This window comes from Prionailurus viverrinus, chromosome A1 (assembly GCF_022837055.1).
Source record: "Prionailurus viverrinus isolate Anna chromosome A1, UM_Priviv_1.0, whole genome shotgun sequence".
Taxonomy (NCBI): domain Eukaryota; kingdom Metazoa; phylum Chordata; class Mammalia; order Carnivora; family Felidae; genus Prionailurus; species Prionailurus viverrinus.
The window spans coordinates 28807770-28824882 of record NC_062561.1 but is presented as its reverse complement, the minus strand read 5'-3'; the positions used below and the strand labels follow the sequence as shown (position 1 = coordinate 28824882).

Here is a 17113-nt window from a genome sequence, read left to right as displayed (position 1 = left end):
CAACAACAGATGTTGGATTCATCCCTGCTCCTCCTCTTTCCTAGCTGGGACAAAAGAAGGTGGGAGAGACAGAGCTGCTTTTTTGTGCTTTCACTGCACAAAATTAAATCTGCAGATGTAGTTTCTTACTCAAGATAATGAGGGATACTAAATCAGGGAATAAACAAAGCCAAAATCCAACAAGTAAGCCAAAAGAGGAAGTCTAATTTATATCCTTCAACCAAAAGATCAGGAAGCAGGGACCACAGCTGAGCTGTGGGTTTAGTACCAGAAGAGAAATTAACATGAGAACAAGCAACATGAGAGCAAGCTAGGGGGGTTGACTTTAAATAGGTGATGATCATTGCTTGGAACATACATTGTCTGTGGCTTGCTTTTTGGTATTGGCTCTAGCTGGGTACACCCAAGTGAGCTGGCCCAATTTAAAGAGCGGCAGTTTCCGAGACTGTTGATGTATCAGGCAGAGAAGTGTATACTGACTATGAAAACAGCCAGCAAACTACTGAATAACAGGATAAGGACCGTTTTGTTGCTAGGTCACCCCAAAGGCTTCCTTACATATAAATAGGTCATATGGAAAGTCATTTCCTGATGATGATAGGATCTCCACCTCTGAAAGCCGCTGAGTAGAGTACTCCTAAGGATCTGCCATGTACTTTCAGGTGCTTTAAGACACTGGTGTGTAATACAAAGGCTGAATATGTGGTAAATAGTTGAGAATTAGGAAACAAACACTATCAAAAGTTAAAACTAAGATTAATGTTCATTTTACTACAATTTAACAACAAATAACAAATGAAACTAAAGATATGGCTTGACTGAGATAAATAACTATTTCATAAGAATTAAGGATGAGAAAAGCAAAGTGCTCTTTTAAAAAGATTTCAGGAATAGAAGTATTGGGGTCAATATGTTTGGGCACATAAGTTTTAGAGAGAAAAGCACTTTCCACTGCTTCTTAGCGATAAGAAGGAATGAAGTATTGATATACATAACAACATGAAAGATCTCAAAATAAGTATGCTGAGTAAAAGAAGTTAGATCAAAAAGAGTATATACTGTGTGATCCCATTTATATAAAGTTCTAGAAAATATAAGAGAAATCAAGTAACTTGAAGCAGAGTCTGAGGGTAGCAGAGGAGGGTGACAAGGGTCAAGAGAGAGGGATTACCAAGAGATCTGAGGATACTCTGGGGTGGTGGTCACAGATGTATTCATTATCCTGTGATGACAGTTTCATAAGTATATATAAATATAAAAATTATCAAACTGCACACTATAAATATTCACAGTTTATTATATGTCATTATATGTCAAAAAAGCTATTCATTTAATAAAAGAAGAAAGACTTCAGTAAAGTCTAATCTTTGGAAGGAAATTATACAGTACATTTTTGTCAAATGTGTATATTGAGGAATTTGAAAGAATGACATAGAAGGTTTTTATAAAGACATTAATCATAAACCAGAGGAGGATCTTGTAACTGGCTTTCTGTACTATAAGACTAGTGCTGAACCTACAGGCTACGTAGTTCTATCTACAGCCCATATTTCACCTTTTTTTCCCGATGCAATGTAGCAAACTGCATGGGCACATTTCTTGCTCATCTTTATGGCACACGAGGTCTAGGGTGGTACTTGAATGACAGCAGATGCTAAATAACGAAATAAATATATTACTGTTGTTAAGAACCATCACAGCAAGAAACTTTTTGAAGACCTCTGATGGCAAGGACAATGGAGGTAATTGATAAGGACTGAGAATAATGATTTTCTACCCAAAAGCAGAACAGCTCATCTAAATGAATGAATATGTTAGAGAAGGTGCATCCTCTGTATCAAAAGGACAAAACCACACCATATAATAATAATTAGATTCTTTATAGACACAGAGTTTAGAACTTTTCCTTGACCATAAAAAAAAAAAAAAAAAACCAGTAATTTTTCAAAATCAGAATCTGCTGAGAATCAAACACAAAGATTTGGGCAGAAAATCCTGGGTCTATCTTGAATTTTAAAATTTACATGGCCTACATTGCTACTAAAAAGATCCTGAGGTTTCTGGGGAGGCGGAGAGAATGCTGAGATCCTACCTATCTTCTAACACAAGAATAAAAATAAAAGGGTCTAGAGAAGCTAATCTATCAAGGATTACGCCCAACGTCCAGTTATGGTTCAATACCGATCTACAAAAACTGGAGATTGTAAACCATTTTTGATGTTCACTCATAATTAATACTAATAAAATATTCAATAAAAATGCAAAACACCAGACTATATATAATTATAACTGAGACTAGGCCACTAATCTTTACTGCTTCCCTGAGATAACCATAAGCCCTTTCTTGGCAAAACAAACTATTAGTAATGCACAGAAACTCTCAGCCCCCTCATCTAGGCTCTGACCGATGGCAGGAAGGGACATATTTAGCAGCTTATAGTATTTGTACTCTCCCTTTCCTCAAAGAAGTTTTTCTCATCAAAGGAAGCAATTCTATTTTGGTCCTTGTTTCCTGTGAGAAATGCAGGCATGGTGTCTGATGTGCGTGGCCATCATGCTATTTCTAACCACCACGTCCACTGTATTCTTGGTGTCTTGCAGCAAGGGAAGGAAAGTTGCTAACATTTCTTACACCATATTTAAGAGCACATCAGCTATGTAGTTACTTGCGGACAATGCCTGCAGAGCATTCAGATCAAGACATATGATCTTCATGAAGAATTAGAATTAGAATACAACAGAGGTCAGCAAAGGAGTCAAGTACAATTCTTTAGAAACTGGGTTTCACACTATGAAGTTGACAGGCACAGTAACCCATTGCTAGTAGCTCTTAATTACTAGGCACTGTGGTATCAGAAACATTTGCTAGCTCAGAAGATTGTCTAAAACTGGATTAATGGAGTTACCTTTACCTTGAGTTTCCTAGAATTTATACTAGGTTAAGATTTACTCACTTGCCCAAAAACATTTGCTAAGTGGTCTACTATGTGCCAGGTGCTGTGACGTTGACGTTAGAGACAAAGAGATAAAGTACAGAGCAATAATGTCCTGGCAACATTCAAGTCCTGGGTTGCAGTTATTTCCTGAGGTCCAACTGCATCCTTGCCTCTCCTTTGAACACATGATTTGCAAAAACTTAAGGTTTTTTGTTACCTGTAACTAAAGAAGTCTTGCTAAACACAAATATGAAAATTGGTCCTATCTGAAAAGAGATAGGTATCGAAATTTATCAAACTGGGTCCAGAGGCAAAGACGCTCTTAAATCTGCCTTCCCTTCATTCTACATTGACTTTTCCTCTATCTCAAAATCCCCCAAGGAAACAAAGCATTCATAGCTGAGTTTGTTTAAAGGCTATCAGATATAATAATGATTTCACTGAACTTCAAGTCTGTGCTTAGGTAGAGAAATAAAGGGATAGATGATTCAGACGCTGAGTTTCTCATGTAGAGTTCAAATACTAACGCCAAGAGTAACATGTTAGATATGCACAGCATATAACATCAACTCACACTAGATAATGGGTCATATGACTTATAGGAACAACTCATGAAATAAATCAATTTCCTCACTGAGTACAAATTTCCCACTTTATACTATGCTGTATTCTTTTTGGTCAAACTGTCCTCTTCCTACCTAATAAACACAGGCTTGAAAGAAATACTGTCAACGGCATTAACATACTATAACCTACCCTATTATAACCTATTATGACACTAAAAGAGAACATATTTATTCTCACTAAGACAAAAATGGGCCACAAAATTAAATCAAGTTTAGCCAGGAAAAGATAAAGAAATTTACTAACAATCCATATCCGTCAGAGTGAAGAAGATTCTGTAACATGACTCTTTAACAATGAAATAGAGAAAACCTGTTTATGTTCATAAGAAAATAAATAGCATGTTTCTCAGGCCAAAAAACAAACAAACAAAAAAACAAAAAACAAAACAAAACAAAAAAAAGGAGGAATACTGATAAGGGAAGGAATTAGGATTTCAACTCTTAGAAATATTTCAGACAGAGAAGTATCAACTCCTAGACATTTTGCCCCTGAAAAGTCAATGAAGTCCTGACAAACTGGCCGAACATAAGAGAGAAAATTAAAAGTTCAGCCCAAGAGGTTCAACACCTAACAGATGAAAGTTGCAGAAGGAGAAACCGGAGGAAATGGGCAAGTGGGAGTGGACAGAGATCTAGCATGACATTTGTGCTGTAAGTATGAAGGACAGCAGGTCCAGATTAGGGCTAGTCAGGATGCACTACGAAAGAAAAGATGGAAACCTGATAAAAGCCTGATGTGCCTGCACACGCCGAGAGGAGATTTAGACAAGAGGGGAAATACCTGGAATGAAAAAGTGATAAATACATGGAAAACAGGGTCACTTCCTCCTCTGTGTTCCCATAGCATTATTGTAGAGATCTCTGTTCTAACATTTAAAAGCTGCATTGTAATAGGCACCTGGGGGCTCAGTTGGTTAAGCATCTTAGCTCAGGGCATGATCTCACAGTTTGTGAGTTCAAGCCCCACATTAGGCACCATGCTGACAGCGCAGAGCCTCCCTGGGATTCTCTCTCTCTGCCCCTCCCCTGCTTGCTCTGTCTCTCTCTCTCAAAAATAAATTAAAAAAAAAAAAGCTGCATTGTAATTATTTACCTACATATCTGCCTCTCTTCATATGTATACAATCGCTAACTCTAGGAAAATCAAAATGTATGTAAGACAGGAAAAACAACTGTATTTTACTAAATGACTCGACTATATACAGTCCTTATACTGTGATAATAATGCAGACATTGAGTGAAGTTCTAAATACTGTAAGATAAAGAAGTATCAATGAAAGCACATTATGATATTGCAATAGTGATGTATGGGGACAGACAGTATCTACCCACGCTTGTGGTGAACACAGCATACTATGGAAACTTGTGGAATCACTATGTTGGATACCTGAAACTAATGTAAATTGTGTGTCAAGTGTACTACAAAAAAAAAAAAGTATATTATTTAGTGATATGGAGGTAAGTACCTTGAAGAAACAGCTCAGAGTAGAAGTAGTAGTCTCTGGGGTGTGGGAAATGGGAAAGTGTCTGAGGACCAATGAGAGGGGACTGGTATTTTTCGTCAGATGCCTTGAAAAACTATCTGGCTCAAGTTTCATGCATGGTTAACAATGACACAAAATTCAAACAAAAATAAAAAGTAAATGACAGAAACCAAGCAACACTCTTATGACTTGTTTCCACCTACTCGCAGAAACCTCTTGAGATAGAACTGAGCCTGGTTTGTATTCATGGGAGTGATGAAAATCAATAGTGATGAAGATAGGACACTTTGAGAAGGAAGTCCTACTGACCAGTCTGAGCCACAACCTCAACATGATGTACAGGGCCACTCTGTTCCTGAAATGGTTTTCATTTGTAAAACCGCTTGTGACCATCAGGGAGAACTTGGGTCCTTCTCAGGAAACAGGGCTGTCATTTCCTGGACATTTGACTACAAATACAAATGTTCCTGAAGTCCTAAGGGAGCCTGACAAGCAGGCTTGCAGAGAGCTACTGCCCCACTGTTTTGATCCAGCTCCCTGAAAATACAAAATACAAAAGGTATGAAATGAGAGGAATGTTTAAAACTTACCTCCCTAGACACTCAACTAAACTATTCACTGGGCTAGAGGAGTTCAAGGATGTCTATCCTAGAAGCATAAATAGCTGTGTATAATCAAGTGCATTTTTTAATAACTTACACAGAAGCAGTAAGGAATTTAATATTTCCTCTCTATAAAAACTTCCAAGAAAACTTTTGAACAAAATTCTCCTTAAAACATAAACACAATAAGAAACACGCTTAATTATCATTTGTAAAATTTTAACGTTTTCAATATGTCAGCAAGCCCTTTGTGGGGAGCAGAAGCTTTAAATTAAACAAGATTCAATTAAGTCACTACATATTTGCCAAGGTAGCAATCTCTAATTATGTCAAAATATCCATGGAAATGGAACGAGACAGAAAACTTATATTTGCTAAACCTCCTCTAAAGGAAAGTGGTGTGTAGTTGGAGGAAATATTTTGAAATTTTTCAAACACACAGAAAATTTGAAAGAATAGGATATGAACACCCATACATCCTTTACCTAGGTTTCACCACTTATTAAGATTTTACCACTTTGTGTTCTTATTCCCACTTGTTCTTTCTCTGTGTGTGTGTGCTGTGTTCATGTACACACACGTTCATGTCTTTTCCCCCCTGAAACGTCGGGAAGTAAGTCACTGACATTTTTTTACATTATCCCTTCAATATCTCAGTGTGCATCTCCTAAGAACAGGAATATTCTCCTTCATAGCCAGAATACCATTATGATATCTAAAAAATTCATATTAATTCAATATGATATAGTATATATTTCAAATTTAACTTTCCCAATTGTCCCGAAGTATCTTTTATAGCTGTTTCCATTTTATTTCCTGATTCAGGATCCAAGCAAGCCTCACACATAGCATTTGGTTGTGACATTTCTAGGAGGGAATATATAAATAAGCCACAAAGGGCACACCTATATCAGGTGGCTTACCTCAGTAATAACCCATCACTTCCTGGGAAGGAGGACCCAGTAAATTACGAGAGGTTTTGGTGTTGTTTTTGTTTTGTTTTTGTCTTGCTGAAGGGAAACAAAGTACCGCACAAAAACTGAGTCACCAGGACAATGAATAGGGGTTACCTTCTGAGCACTAAGGATCTTATGAAGTGTTCAAACACTTAGGTGAAAGTTCGGCTGAGAGGGCAGAACATACCTTGGGTCGTAAACCCAAGTTTTAAGAAATGCCAGATTATGAGCATGCCCAGGACAACAAACTATTAAATTCTTCGAAGTTAGCCTGGCTTGGCCCTCGGTTTAGAAGGATAATAAAAAGAAGGCACACTTGACCACAAGAACGAGGGCAGTGCACCCAACATTACCTCTTCCGCAGCTGCTCGTCAGACAGTTGTAGCTCCTCCTTTAAGCGCATATACCTGTCTTCTCTCAGCAGCCTGGAGCCATCATACAGGCTTAGCTCCCGGTCGTGGATCAACCTAATGGGAGAGGCGAAAGTCAGGGAACAAATTCATCTGTTTTGAATGCTGAAGTTACAGGAGGTAGAATCGGCTCACATTTTAATCACGTCTATTCTTATGGGCAATGGAGTCTAACAATTTTGTTAGCGGCGCCTTTTGAAACTTCAAGTTGGCTAGTACTGCTGTACTTGGCAAAACTATTGGTTTCTGTGCTGGAGAGCAGTCGTCATGGTTACGAGATGTGGACAGTGGGGAGGAGAAGGACGACGAGGAGAAGCTGGAAAGGGGAAGGAGGAAGGAGGTGCAAGGAAACAGCCGAATGAGCGACTCAGGACCATCAGGAGGTGCATATTAATGACCAAGGCAAGTGGTACATGCTCTGAGTCTAATGTAAGTCTTTAAGGGATAGTATTTTCAAAAAATTTCTATCTTTGGAACTATAGGATTTTAAAATATCAAAGATCTTTATAATGAAATAACTGGTGCTGCTTTATCTAGAAACTATGATGGTGACCTGACCATCCATAGCACCAAGAGCACTCCCTTCCAGATGTTGCAGAGGGTGAAAAGCACCAACCACTGAAGTCTCCTGAAGCCTGCATTACACTTGCCCCACAAGGACCTCCACTCGGTGAACACCAAGGAGAGGGGAGACTGCACAACGCAGGGGTCAGGAGCATGGACAGCAGACTCAGTCAGATCTGTGTTCAAATCTAGCTCGGCACCTTATAAGCTGCCTGGGGAGGGGGAGAACTGCTACTCCATCTCTCTAAATTTTTCTTTTATAAAATTAGGGCGATAATACCAACCTCATAGTATCGCTGTGAAAAGTAAACACCTAATGTAAGGTAGATGCTATGACAGTTGTCAATCTTGGCAGCACATTAGAATCCCCTAGGAAGGGTTTGAAAATGCCTATTTCCGGGCCTCACCCTGGATCGATTATATATGAATTTGAGGAGGCAGAGCTCAGGCCTCAGTAGTTTTAAAGCCCCATCCCTGGAAGGTGCTTACGGCTGAGAACCTGAGAAGCACTGGCCTGGCACAATGCCCAGTACAGAGTAAGCACTCATAGCCACTCCTCTTAAGTGCTTGGCCTAAGGGCAAGGGATAACCAATAAAAGGAGAGGGCTATTATTTTGTTTGTGTCTGTATTTATCCGTTCAGAAGAAAAAAAATACGTAAATCTATGGAATATTTATGGCAAATCACTGAAAGGTTGTGATTATTATTTTCAAATGCTCTCAAACCTAATTAGGACTAACAATGTTTTTGGAAAGTTTTATAAAATTTATTTATTTTGAGAGAGAGTGAGAGTGCAAGTGGGGAGAGAGCGGGGAGAGAGAATCTGTGGTGTCAGCGCAGAGCCTGATGTGGGGCTTGAATTCGTGATCCAGGAGATGATGACCTGAGCCGAAATCAAGAGTCAGACACTCAACCAACTGAGCCACCCAGGCACCCCTATTTTTGGAATTTTTAATTAGACTCAGGATGTGACAAAAAATTTTGAATATTTAGTTGGGGAAATGGCTTATGCCATAGTTAAAAAAAAATCTACAAATGACAGAATCAAGACAGAATAAACAAAAGTTGGTATCATTCATCTTCTTAAATAACGGGATAGACATATTTCCCATGAAAGTTACACATGAAGTTTTCTCTTAACATTACACTCTAAAGAAGTTAATTAGAAATGTTTTCCCCACCTAAAGGGAAATAAGGAAACAATAGTTACATAAATGTTCAAGTTTATAACCACAAAGTGAGTTTTCTAGTCTATATAAAATATCATCAAACACCTATTACATATTTTATATAAGGAACTACCCTTTCTCTCTCAAAAAAAATTCCAACATGCCCAACGAATAATTTAGATCTATGATTCATAAGGAGTTTATAAACAGTGAAGCAGTAACTGACAAATCGTAGAAACTTCAGCTGTGTAACTTATTGCATGTATCAACCAGCATATACGAAGTCTTTCAAAATTACTACCTGACAGCTTTTTTTTTCCCACTCTTATACAGAGACTGCTGCTCTGACAGTGGTTTTTCCCAAAATGTTCATTATTTGAAGTTTCGCTACTGTTTACAACAACAGAAACATCTTCTGTTCTGGTTGGTTACAGAATTAAGTTTCTCAGTCTCTACATAACCCAGTTTATTTTTTTTTTTTTTTTAATTTTTTTTTTCAACGTTTATTTATTTTTGGGACAGAGAGAGACAGACAGAGCATGAACAGGGGAGGGGCAGAGAGAGAGGGAGACACAGAATCGGAAACAGGCTCCAGGCTCTGAGCCGTCAGCACAGGGCCCGACGCGGGGCTCGACGCGGGGCTCGAACTCACGGACCGCGAGATCGTGAACTGACTGAAGTCGGACGCTTAACCGACTGCGCCACCCAGGCGCCCCACTACATAACCCAGTTTAAAAAAGATTGATAGAGTCCCCACCCACTGTTTCCATGGTGTGTTTTTCTGCATGTGTGTGACTCACGCAAACCTTTGCAATACAGCGAGTGTGCCGGCATTGACACGGTGAATGCCATCCAAGAGGACAAGCTTTCCTTCCAGAGCGGCATTCACAAGGGGTGAGGACCGCCAAGCAGTGTCTCCATTGGGAAGAGTGTATCTCTGCTGTAGCAGATCACGTGCTGTCATATCCTGGAACCAAGTGACACCACCCACCAAAGAAAACGCAGAATTAGTTTTGAAACTAAGGTTGGTGGCTTACTTAGCTTTAGAGTTAGGTACCTCTCTGAACATAACATTCCACACTCTAACTGGGAAGTCGTCTTCTCCAATTCAGTAAAGAGCGAGATATTCAAAAGCTTCTCCTGGTTATTTGAAGTTGGTCCTGTTACTCATCCACATAACATAGTATAAGAGTGAGGGCTCTTCCCCCTCTCCTTCTTATTAAGCATTTCCCCCCTCCCTTGAAATGTTCATTTGGTTCATTTAGATGGCATTCATTTCCACTTGACTGTAATGAAATTCAATTCAATCAGCTTTATTTTTGCAGGGATCAAAATGTGTGGATTCCTTTTTAAGAAGTAGAGGCCATACAAACTCAATGGGAGGCGATGCTTATCAATAATGTACATTGTCTTATAGTTAAAGTCTCCTGAAAAACCATGCTAGGAACCCATCACAATGACTCAGTGTATTTAAAGAGGTCTGAAAATGGAGGAAGCCGAGGAGGACAGTCGTCAGATGAGGTACAGGAATTGACAAACAATAGCATGGCACTCACAATCAAGTCTTTAAAGCACACACGCAATGCGCTTGTGTTAAAGCAGTGTAACAGATTTAAGCAAACTATAATAGCAGTGGCATATAAATGTCTGCTTACTTTAAAAAATTCGAGGTGCCATGTAACATGAATAATTTTTTCTTACATGTATTAATGATGAAAATAATAGTTTGCTTTCTGTTATCACCTTCAGATAACTTTTGTGCAACTTATAGCAAACAAAATTTCAACTTTTACAATCGATTTTATCCTGAAACTTAAAGTCTTTTGTAAATTCTTTGATATCCGACTCCAGTTTCAAGAAGACAGAAAACTAATACATTTGCTTATATTCACAATGGCAACAGATCTACAATGAAGCCAAGATGAAAATGTAAGTATTCATCATTTCAGTTTTCTCACTATCAAAAAAGTACTGACTTAGGAAGTGTGAATAGGCCTATACTGAATCATAAAAGCACTTGAGAATGGTAACATTCAAACTCACCAAGTCCCCATAGCCCTAAAGGTCTGGCTGTGACACCTTATCAAAATTTGGCTTAGCTCATTAACTTCATTTAATTCTTCAACTATGAATTTTAAGTTCTATGCAAATTATATGAGCATGGCATTCTATGCAGCCAGTGATAGTTGCAATAGTCAATACTAAATTGATCACCATTGTCAGCATTTACTGAGACGGTTCAGAGTGAGAATGAGATCACTCCTACCCATGGGTATGCCATGTAAGAACAAAAAATGGATAAAAAGAGGACAAATCAAAATAAATCATTGTGGGTCATTTTCATAATCAAATTCTGAAAAACAACCAAATACACAAATAAATCTTTCTAAAATTAATATAAAATAGGTAAATTAAAAAAAATTCTTGGCAATAATTATTTCAGAAAAATATTCAGTATAGAGTTACATCATGTATTGTTCTAGAGAATAAAACAAAGAGAAAACATGTCTTAGCACAGTACTTCTAAGTCAAAGATATATATCAGAAATAGCTGGGGGAAATTTTGGAAAATACATAAGCATAAGCATAAGCCCCTCTCACCCTGAAGATCTGGATCCAGCAGATCCAAGGTGGGGCTCACCACCTTATAACATTACCTTATTAATGTTTAATTAAACATTAATTACATGGTAACTTAAATGCCCCCTCAAGTGGGAAACTGCTTTAAAATAGAAACATTGACTCAATGTGAAAGTCTGTCTCATCCTATTTATTTATACCCCTTTCTTATTCTAGTAGGAATTATGAGATTATACAAGGACGTACAAAATGTGTAACAAAAGAGTATAAATTAAGAGGTGAAAAAAAATGAAGGAAAAAAAAAGGAAGGAGTAGGCCTTGTTTCCTTCAGGTGTTCCTATTGGTATTCAGAGGGGATGAAGAGAGCATCCCATTGATACTATATTTTTAAAGAAATGGATGGGTGTTAATTTTGAAAATGCCAGCTTCATATTGCAAATAGATGGTATCCTGACCCATTTGAGCTCTTGAGTCTTTTTGCGTGGGCCCAGGAAAAGGAGGTGAGGAATGGGACGCTGCCATGGGACGTTCAGACTCCTAAGTGGCTGAGGCTGGCAACTGGTAACTTTTTTTTTTTTTAATTTCAGTAGAGAAAATTCCTTACTCTCATACCAAGATACCCTCAATCACCATTCTGTGAACGCTACAAAAAAGCACCGCTTCATTTGATGAGGATTCCAAAATACTTTCACATCTTGTTAATTCATTCAATGCCTACCAAAACTTGCCTCGTTCAAATGAGTAAATATTTACCAGTAAGACAGCCATCGCTGACTGAAGTAAAACAAGATTATTTGTTGCTACATAAGGAGCAGTCATAGATCAACAGAGCTCGGTGCTGCTAATGCCAGCCAGCCACAACTACAGACCAGAAATACTCTCCCTTTCTTCAATCCTTACAGGAGTAAAAAAATGGAAAACACTTGGCATTTCTTGGAAGACTAGCTCACTTCAGTTTTACCACCTAAACTCTCTTACACTATTATGCAAAAAAAGAGTCATTCTTCACTTCTAGTATGACTTCGCATTAAAATAAAAATCCTCCTGAGAAAGAGAAGAAAACATTCCTTTTAATACAAGCTTCTAGTTTTCATAATTAAAAGCCTGCACTGGGAAAAAAGAGGGAGATTCCAGCTTTTCCTTAAAGAGATAATTGTCCCCACTTTCCATAATATGAGTTAAAATCAGAAATTATTTTTGATTGTGCAAGAGTGCAAGAACACCAAAATAAAGCTGAACTTTCATCCAACTCAACCTAATCAAACCTAATTATATTGATAGGCTTTTTTTCAGCATAGTCTGAATTGCTCAGTGATATGAATTAATTTCAACAACAGGCTAATCTCTAAAATAGAGTAACAGCATTTTCAAGTGTTCCGGTCCATAGAATATTTGTATTTTAGTACTGTGAAATTGTTATAATATCTGTATTTATTTTAACATACACTGGGTCATGAAATTGTTGAAAATATATCATTTCTTTATTCTTCCTGCCTACTCACACATCCCCAAAGCAAGTGGAAGGCCAAAATTAAAAAAAGAAAATGTGCTTGCTCCATATGATTATTTTGAAGGTACACTAATAAAATAAAAAAAAAGATGCATATCCCAGTTTTTGCATATATTTTTCTTATCCCTGAAACTTTTGAACTTAACAGAATAAAAATAGTACTAATGATATCATAGAGCCCGGACCATTTCCTCTTTCTGCATTTCCTTAAAAATTTTAAAACAACAGGACATGAAATCCAGTTCCTTTAGAGCTACCATTGTCTAACCTTCAACACTTCACCTTCTCATTCAGATTCCTGGAAAACATCCGTATATCTCTTAAGATTCTGGGTCACTTGAAATTTTGCTTTTTTTTTATTAATAATTTTGCTCTTTTCATTTTTCAGTAGGGAAAAACCCTACTGAAAAAAAAGTTTTATTACAATGAGAAGCATAACTGCATGAAATGTATCATAAAACATAGATCTGAACCCTAAGGCAATTATATGCCTTAAGGTTTTTAGCACCTTTGAATGATATATGCTAATTTTCTGACATTTCCTTGAGGGACCTGGATGTAAGTCATTAGTTAGATGGAATAAGTTCCAAAAGCATCTGTGTGTCAAGGAGCTAGAATAAGACTAGAATTACTTGTCCAAGGCATAATATCATTCAGAAAGATATATAAACATATTATAGTAAATTTTCAGCATATAAAGGAATTTGAGCTGTCTTTCTTCCTTTTTCTCTTTCTTTCTCCCTTCTTTCTTTCTTTCTTTCTTTCCTTCCTTCCTTCCTTCCTCTTTCTTTCTTTCTTTCTTTCTTTCTTTCTTTCTTTCTTTCTTTCTTTCTTTCTTTCTTTCAGAGAGGGAGACACAGTGTGAGCAGGGAAGGGGCAGAGAGAGAGGGAGACACAGAATCTGAAGCAGGCTCCAGGCTCTGAGCTGTCAGCTCAGAGCCCAATGCAGGGCTTGAACTCAAAAACCGTGAGATCATGAGCTGAGCCAAAGTCAGATGCTTAATGAGCTAAGCCACCCAGGAGCCCAAAGCTACCTGTCTTGAAATGCAAATATTGATAATCAAGTAAAATTTTACAGTAAAAAGCATATGTAATTTTTCTGATGGAAAATTTAAATTATTGCAAATGTAGTATTCAAAGTATATATAGAATATGGCTTTAATTAGATTAAAAATACACGTTTCCACCACATATATGAACCCAGAATTTCAGAAAGTGTTTAAAAGTTGGCTTGCAAAACTATGTATGATGTATGTTATAAAATCTGAAATAAGTGGATACAGAAAACTAAACAAGGGAAAATGAAATGAAGAAAGGTAAAGATAATACACAAAGCATGCATTGTAAGAAGAATCTAAAATGCGGATCTAATTTTTTTAATATCTAACACACACACAAAACAAGTGACATAAAAAAAAGTTATGTAAGTCCTAATAACCATAGCATTGACACCAAAAAGAAGCAGTACTATAATTCTTGGTGATGAGACAGAGGAAAATTTCTTCCATGGGTCAGGTCATCATATAAAGAACAACATGTTAAGAACTTAAAAATAGAAATAACAATAATTATAGCCACTAATACTTATGGAGAGCTTACTAGGTGCCAAGTACTGTACATAAATTAACTTGTGTAATCTTATAACCCTAAGAGATAAGAACAATTATTGCCTTTATCGTACAGATGAAGTAACTGAGGTATGAAGAGGTTAGCTCACCCAATCAAGGACATGCAGCTAATAAGCTGAGGAGCTGGGTTGTCCTCAAAAATATTACAATAAATATCAGTGAAAGAAGTTCCACAGAGAAGGGGCTAGTTTGGATTGATCAGTACATGGATATATTGCAGAGATAATATAAGAACGTAGCAATTGTACACCTCTCAGGCTACCTACCCTCCACAAATGCTGCTTCTCAATCAAGTTCTTTGAGAAGAGTCAGAAATTGGTGACTGTGATGTTTCCACACCCCAAGATGTCCCTAAACACAGCTAGTCTACACTGTTGTTTAAAAATATCTTTGAATACATGTATAAAAGATTATAATAAAGATGTTTTAGTTAACAGTAATTACATAATTCTTCACTTTCTTATTTCTGAATCAAAAACATAAACTGTGAGGGGCACCTGGGTGGCTCAGTCGATTAAGCATCCGACTTCGGCTCAGGACATGATCTCGCAGTTCGTGGGTCCGAACCCCGCATCAGGCTCTGTGCTGACAGCTCAGAGCCTGGAACCTGCTTGGGATTCTGTGTCTCCTCTCTCTGTTCCTCCCCTGCTCACGCTCTGTCTCTCTGTCTCTCTCAAAATTAAATAAAGATATATATATATTTATTTATATATATTTATATATATTCATATATATTTATAAACTATGGGCATTTAATTTTTTTTGATTGGGGTAAGTAGTATTAATGATTTTTCTCCCCAAAAGAAACTAGCTGAAATTCTGTGGGCTTTCCAGCTCTATCTCAAATAAGTTTTGCTCAAGTAAGTAAAAATACCCTGCCAAAAAATACCTGTCAGTAGAGTATAAATACCAAGAAAATCTGGGATTTAACTGCATAAAAGAATACACCACGACTAGCTGATGTAAGCCATCAATTTTGCAATAAGGGATTAATTATGTCCATACCTATTAGTGGCAGCATAGTGCATAAATACTGTATAAACACAGAATGTTAATAATTTTTAGGTCCTAGAATAGAAATGAAGCCATTATTTACAGTCTAAACATGGTCACTGAACAGAATGCAAGGCATGTTGCCAACATTCTTTGGTGTCATTTATGTTTGATCTCAAAGAAGCCTCTCGTTTTACATATTGTAAAATTATTTATAAACCCTTTCATGCTTCTCCCCCCAAGTTCTTCTCTTAAAGAGCTATTTTTAACCCATCACACGTATAATAAATACCTCCTTTATGTACACAATGATGGCCTTACAAGCCTACCATGATTGTTTTAAGTTACTCTGCTATCATTGGGAAAAAGTTGATTTGAATAATTTATAGCTCTCTTCATTGTAACCAGTGGGATCTATGCAAGATGATCTCTTCTGGTCAAAGACTTATTCTATGAACACAGAACAAAATTCTTCTCACTAAAGCTAACCAGAGGTCAAACCCACTGTCTCACTAACAACTGACCCAACAAAAAAACATCTTAATAAAGTTGCAAAATAAAACATAAGTCAAGGTCACTGTAGGTATAAAAGATATCATATGTATTCAGTCAAGATACCCAATCAAATACCCTTCTATCCTTCTTGTACTACAGAGGCTAGAAAACTGGAAACATTACTTCTTAGATGTTTTGCAACTAAAGTTCTAACTATGCAACTAAAGCATTCTCGCACAGGCACAACTAGGAACTGCAGTGAACAATGAGATTAGGTGACAGCCAGCTAGAGGGGACTCGGGTAGCTACGGCTGCAGTTCTCCTGGCTCCGTCAACTCCATCTGGGTAAAATCTAAACACTGCTCCCTGTCTCTCCCAGAAATTTTGTACTCTACCTGATACCCAGTGAGAAATCCCTCTCCATTTTAGACAGCTAGAATGGATGCCATGGTCCGCAGCAAAAACCACAACCTAAAGATAACAATATTTTAAGAACGAGCAACTTATTAAAGCTCGTGCAGAAATGCTCATGGACAACTAAGTATATAAAAGAGAATGAGAAGACTTTCAAAAAAGAAAGGTAAAAAGCAGAGATGTTCCCGAGTAGAACCCCAACACACACAAACTGGAGAACCACATTTTATCCAAATGGTAGGGCAAACTTTCCTGCATTTTATCACAGGGGTATGACTCCGTTAGAAGAACCGGTGAGAAAGGTGCAATCAATTCTAGCTTAAATATTTGCAATAATATTTGCCTTTTACTAAATTAGTTTTTAAAAGCAAGTCACAAGATCATAAAATCTTGTTGTTTTAAGTACTAACAAGCAGTTCAGTATTCAGTAAAGACACCTGGAACAGGTTTGGCCTCATTCAACACTCAAATCCCTTCCGATCAGCCAACATGGAAACAGCAGGTACAGAATGAGGAAGGCTGGGTTTCAATTCCAAATTTGCCACTTCCTTGCGATAAATGGATGACGTGAGTAAAATATCTTTGGAATTAAATGAGATGTCTGGCATTTGGTGGGTATTTAATACATAACAGCTGAATTAGAACCAAGTGGAGAAAAAACAATACAAATACATTGAAATTTAATCTAAGTTAACAGTTCAGGATACTAATAGGAGTCATAAAACAATGCTATATGACAGAAGATA

The 17113-nt window shown here is 37.3% G+C and overlaps 1 protein-coding gene across 3 annotated transcripts in view; it reads right to left on the bottom strand.

Moving 5' to 3' along the window:
* Window positions 1-17113, bottom strand: part of VWA8 (von Willebrand factor A domain containing 8) — a 363734-nt gene that overhangs the window by 231567 nt on the left and 115054 nt on the right. For 2 of the 3 annotated variants that reach the window (XM_047859419.1, XM_047859262.1), the window contains exons 13-15: window positions 9554-9714; window positions 6958-7071; window positions 1556-1654 (exon numbers count right to left, since the gene is read on the bottom strand). In XM_047859419.1, coding sequence (XP_047715375.1) covers window positions 1556-1654; window positions 6958-7071; window positions 9554-9714 — 374 coding nt within the window. The remainder of the gene's footprint in view (window positions 1-1555; window positions 1655-6957; window positions 7072-9553; window positions 9715-17113) is intronic. The other variant, XM_047859340.1, reaches the window with a different exon arrangement.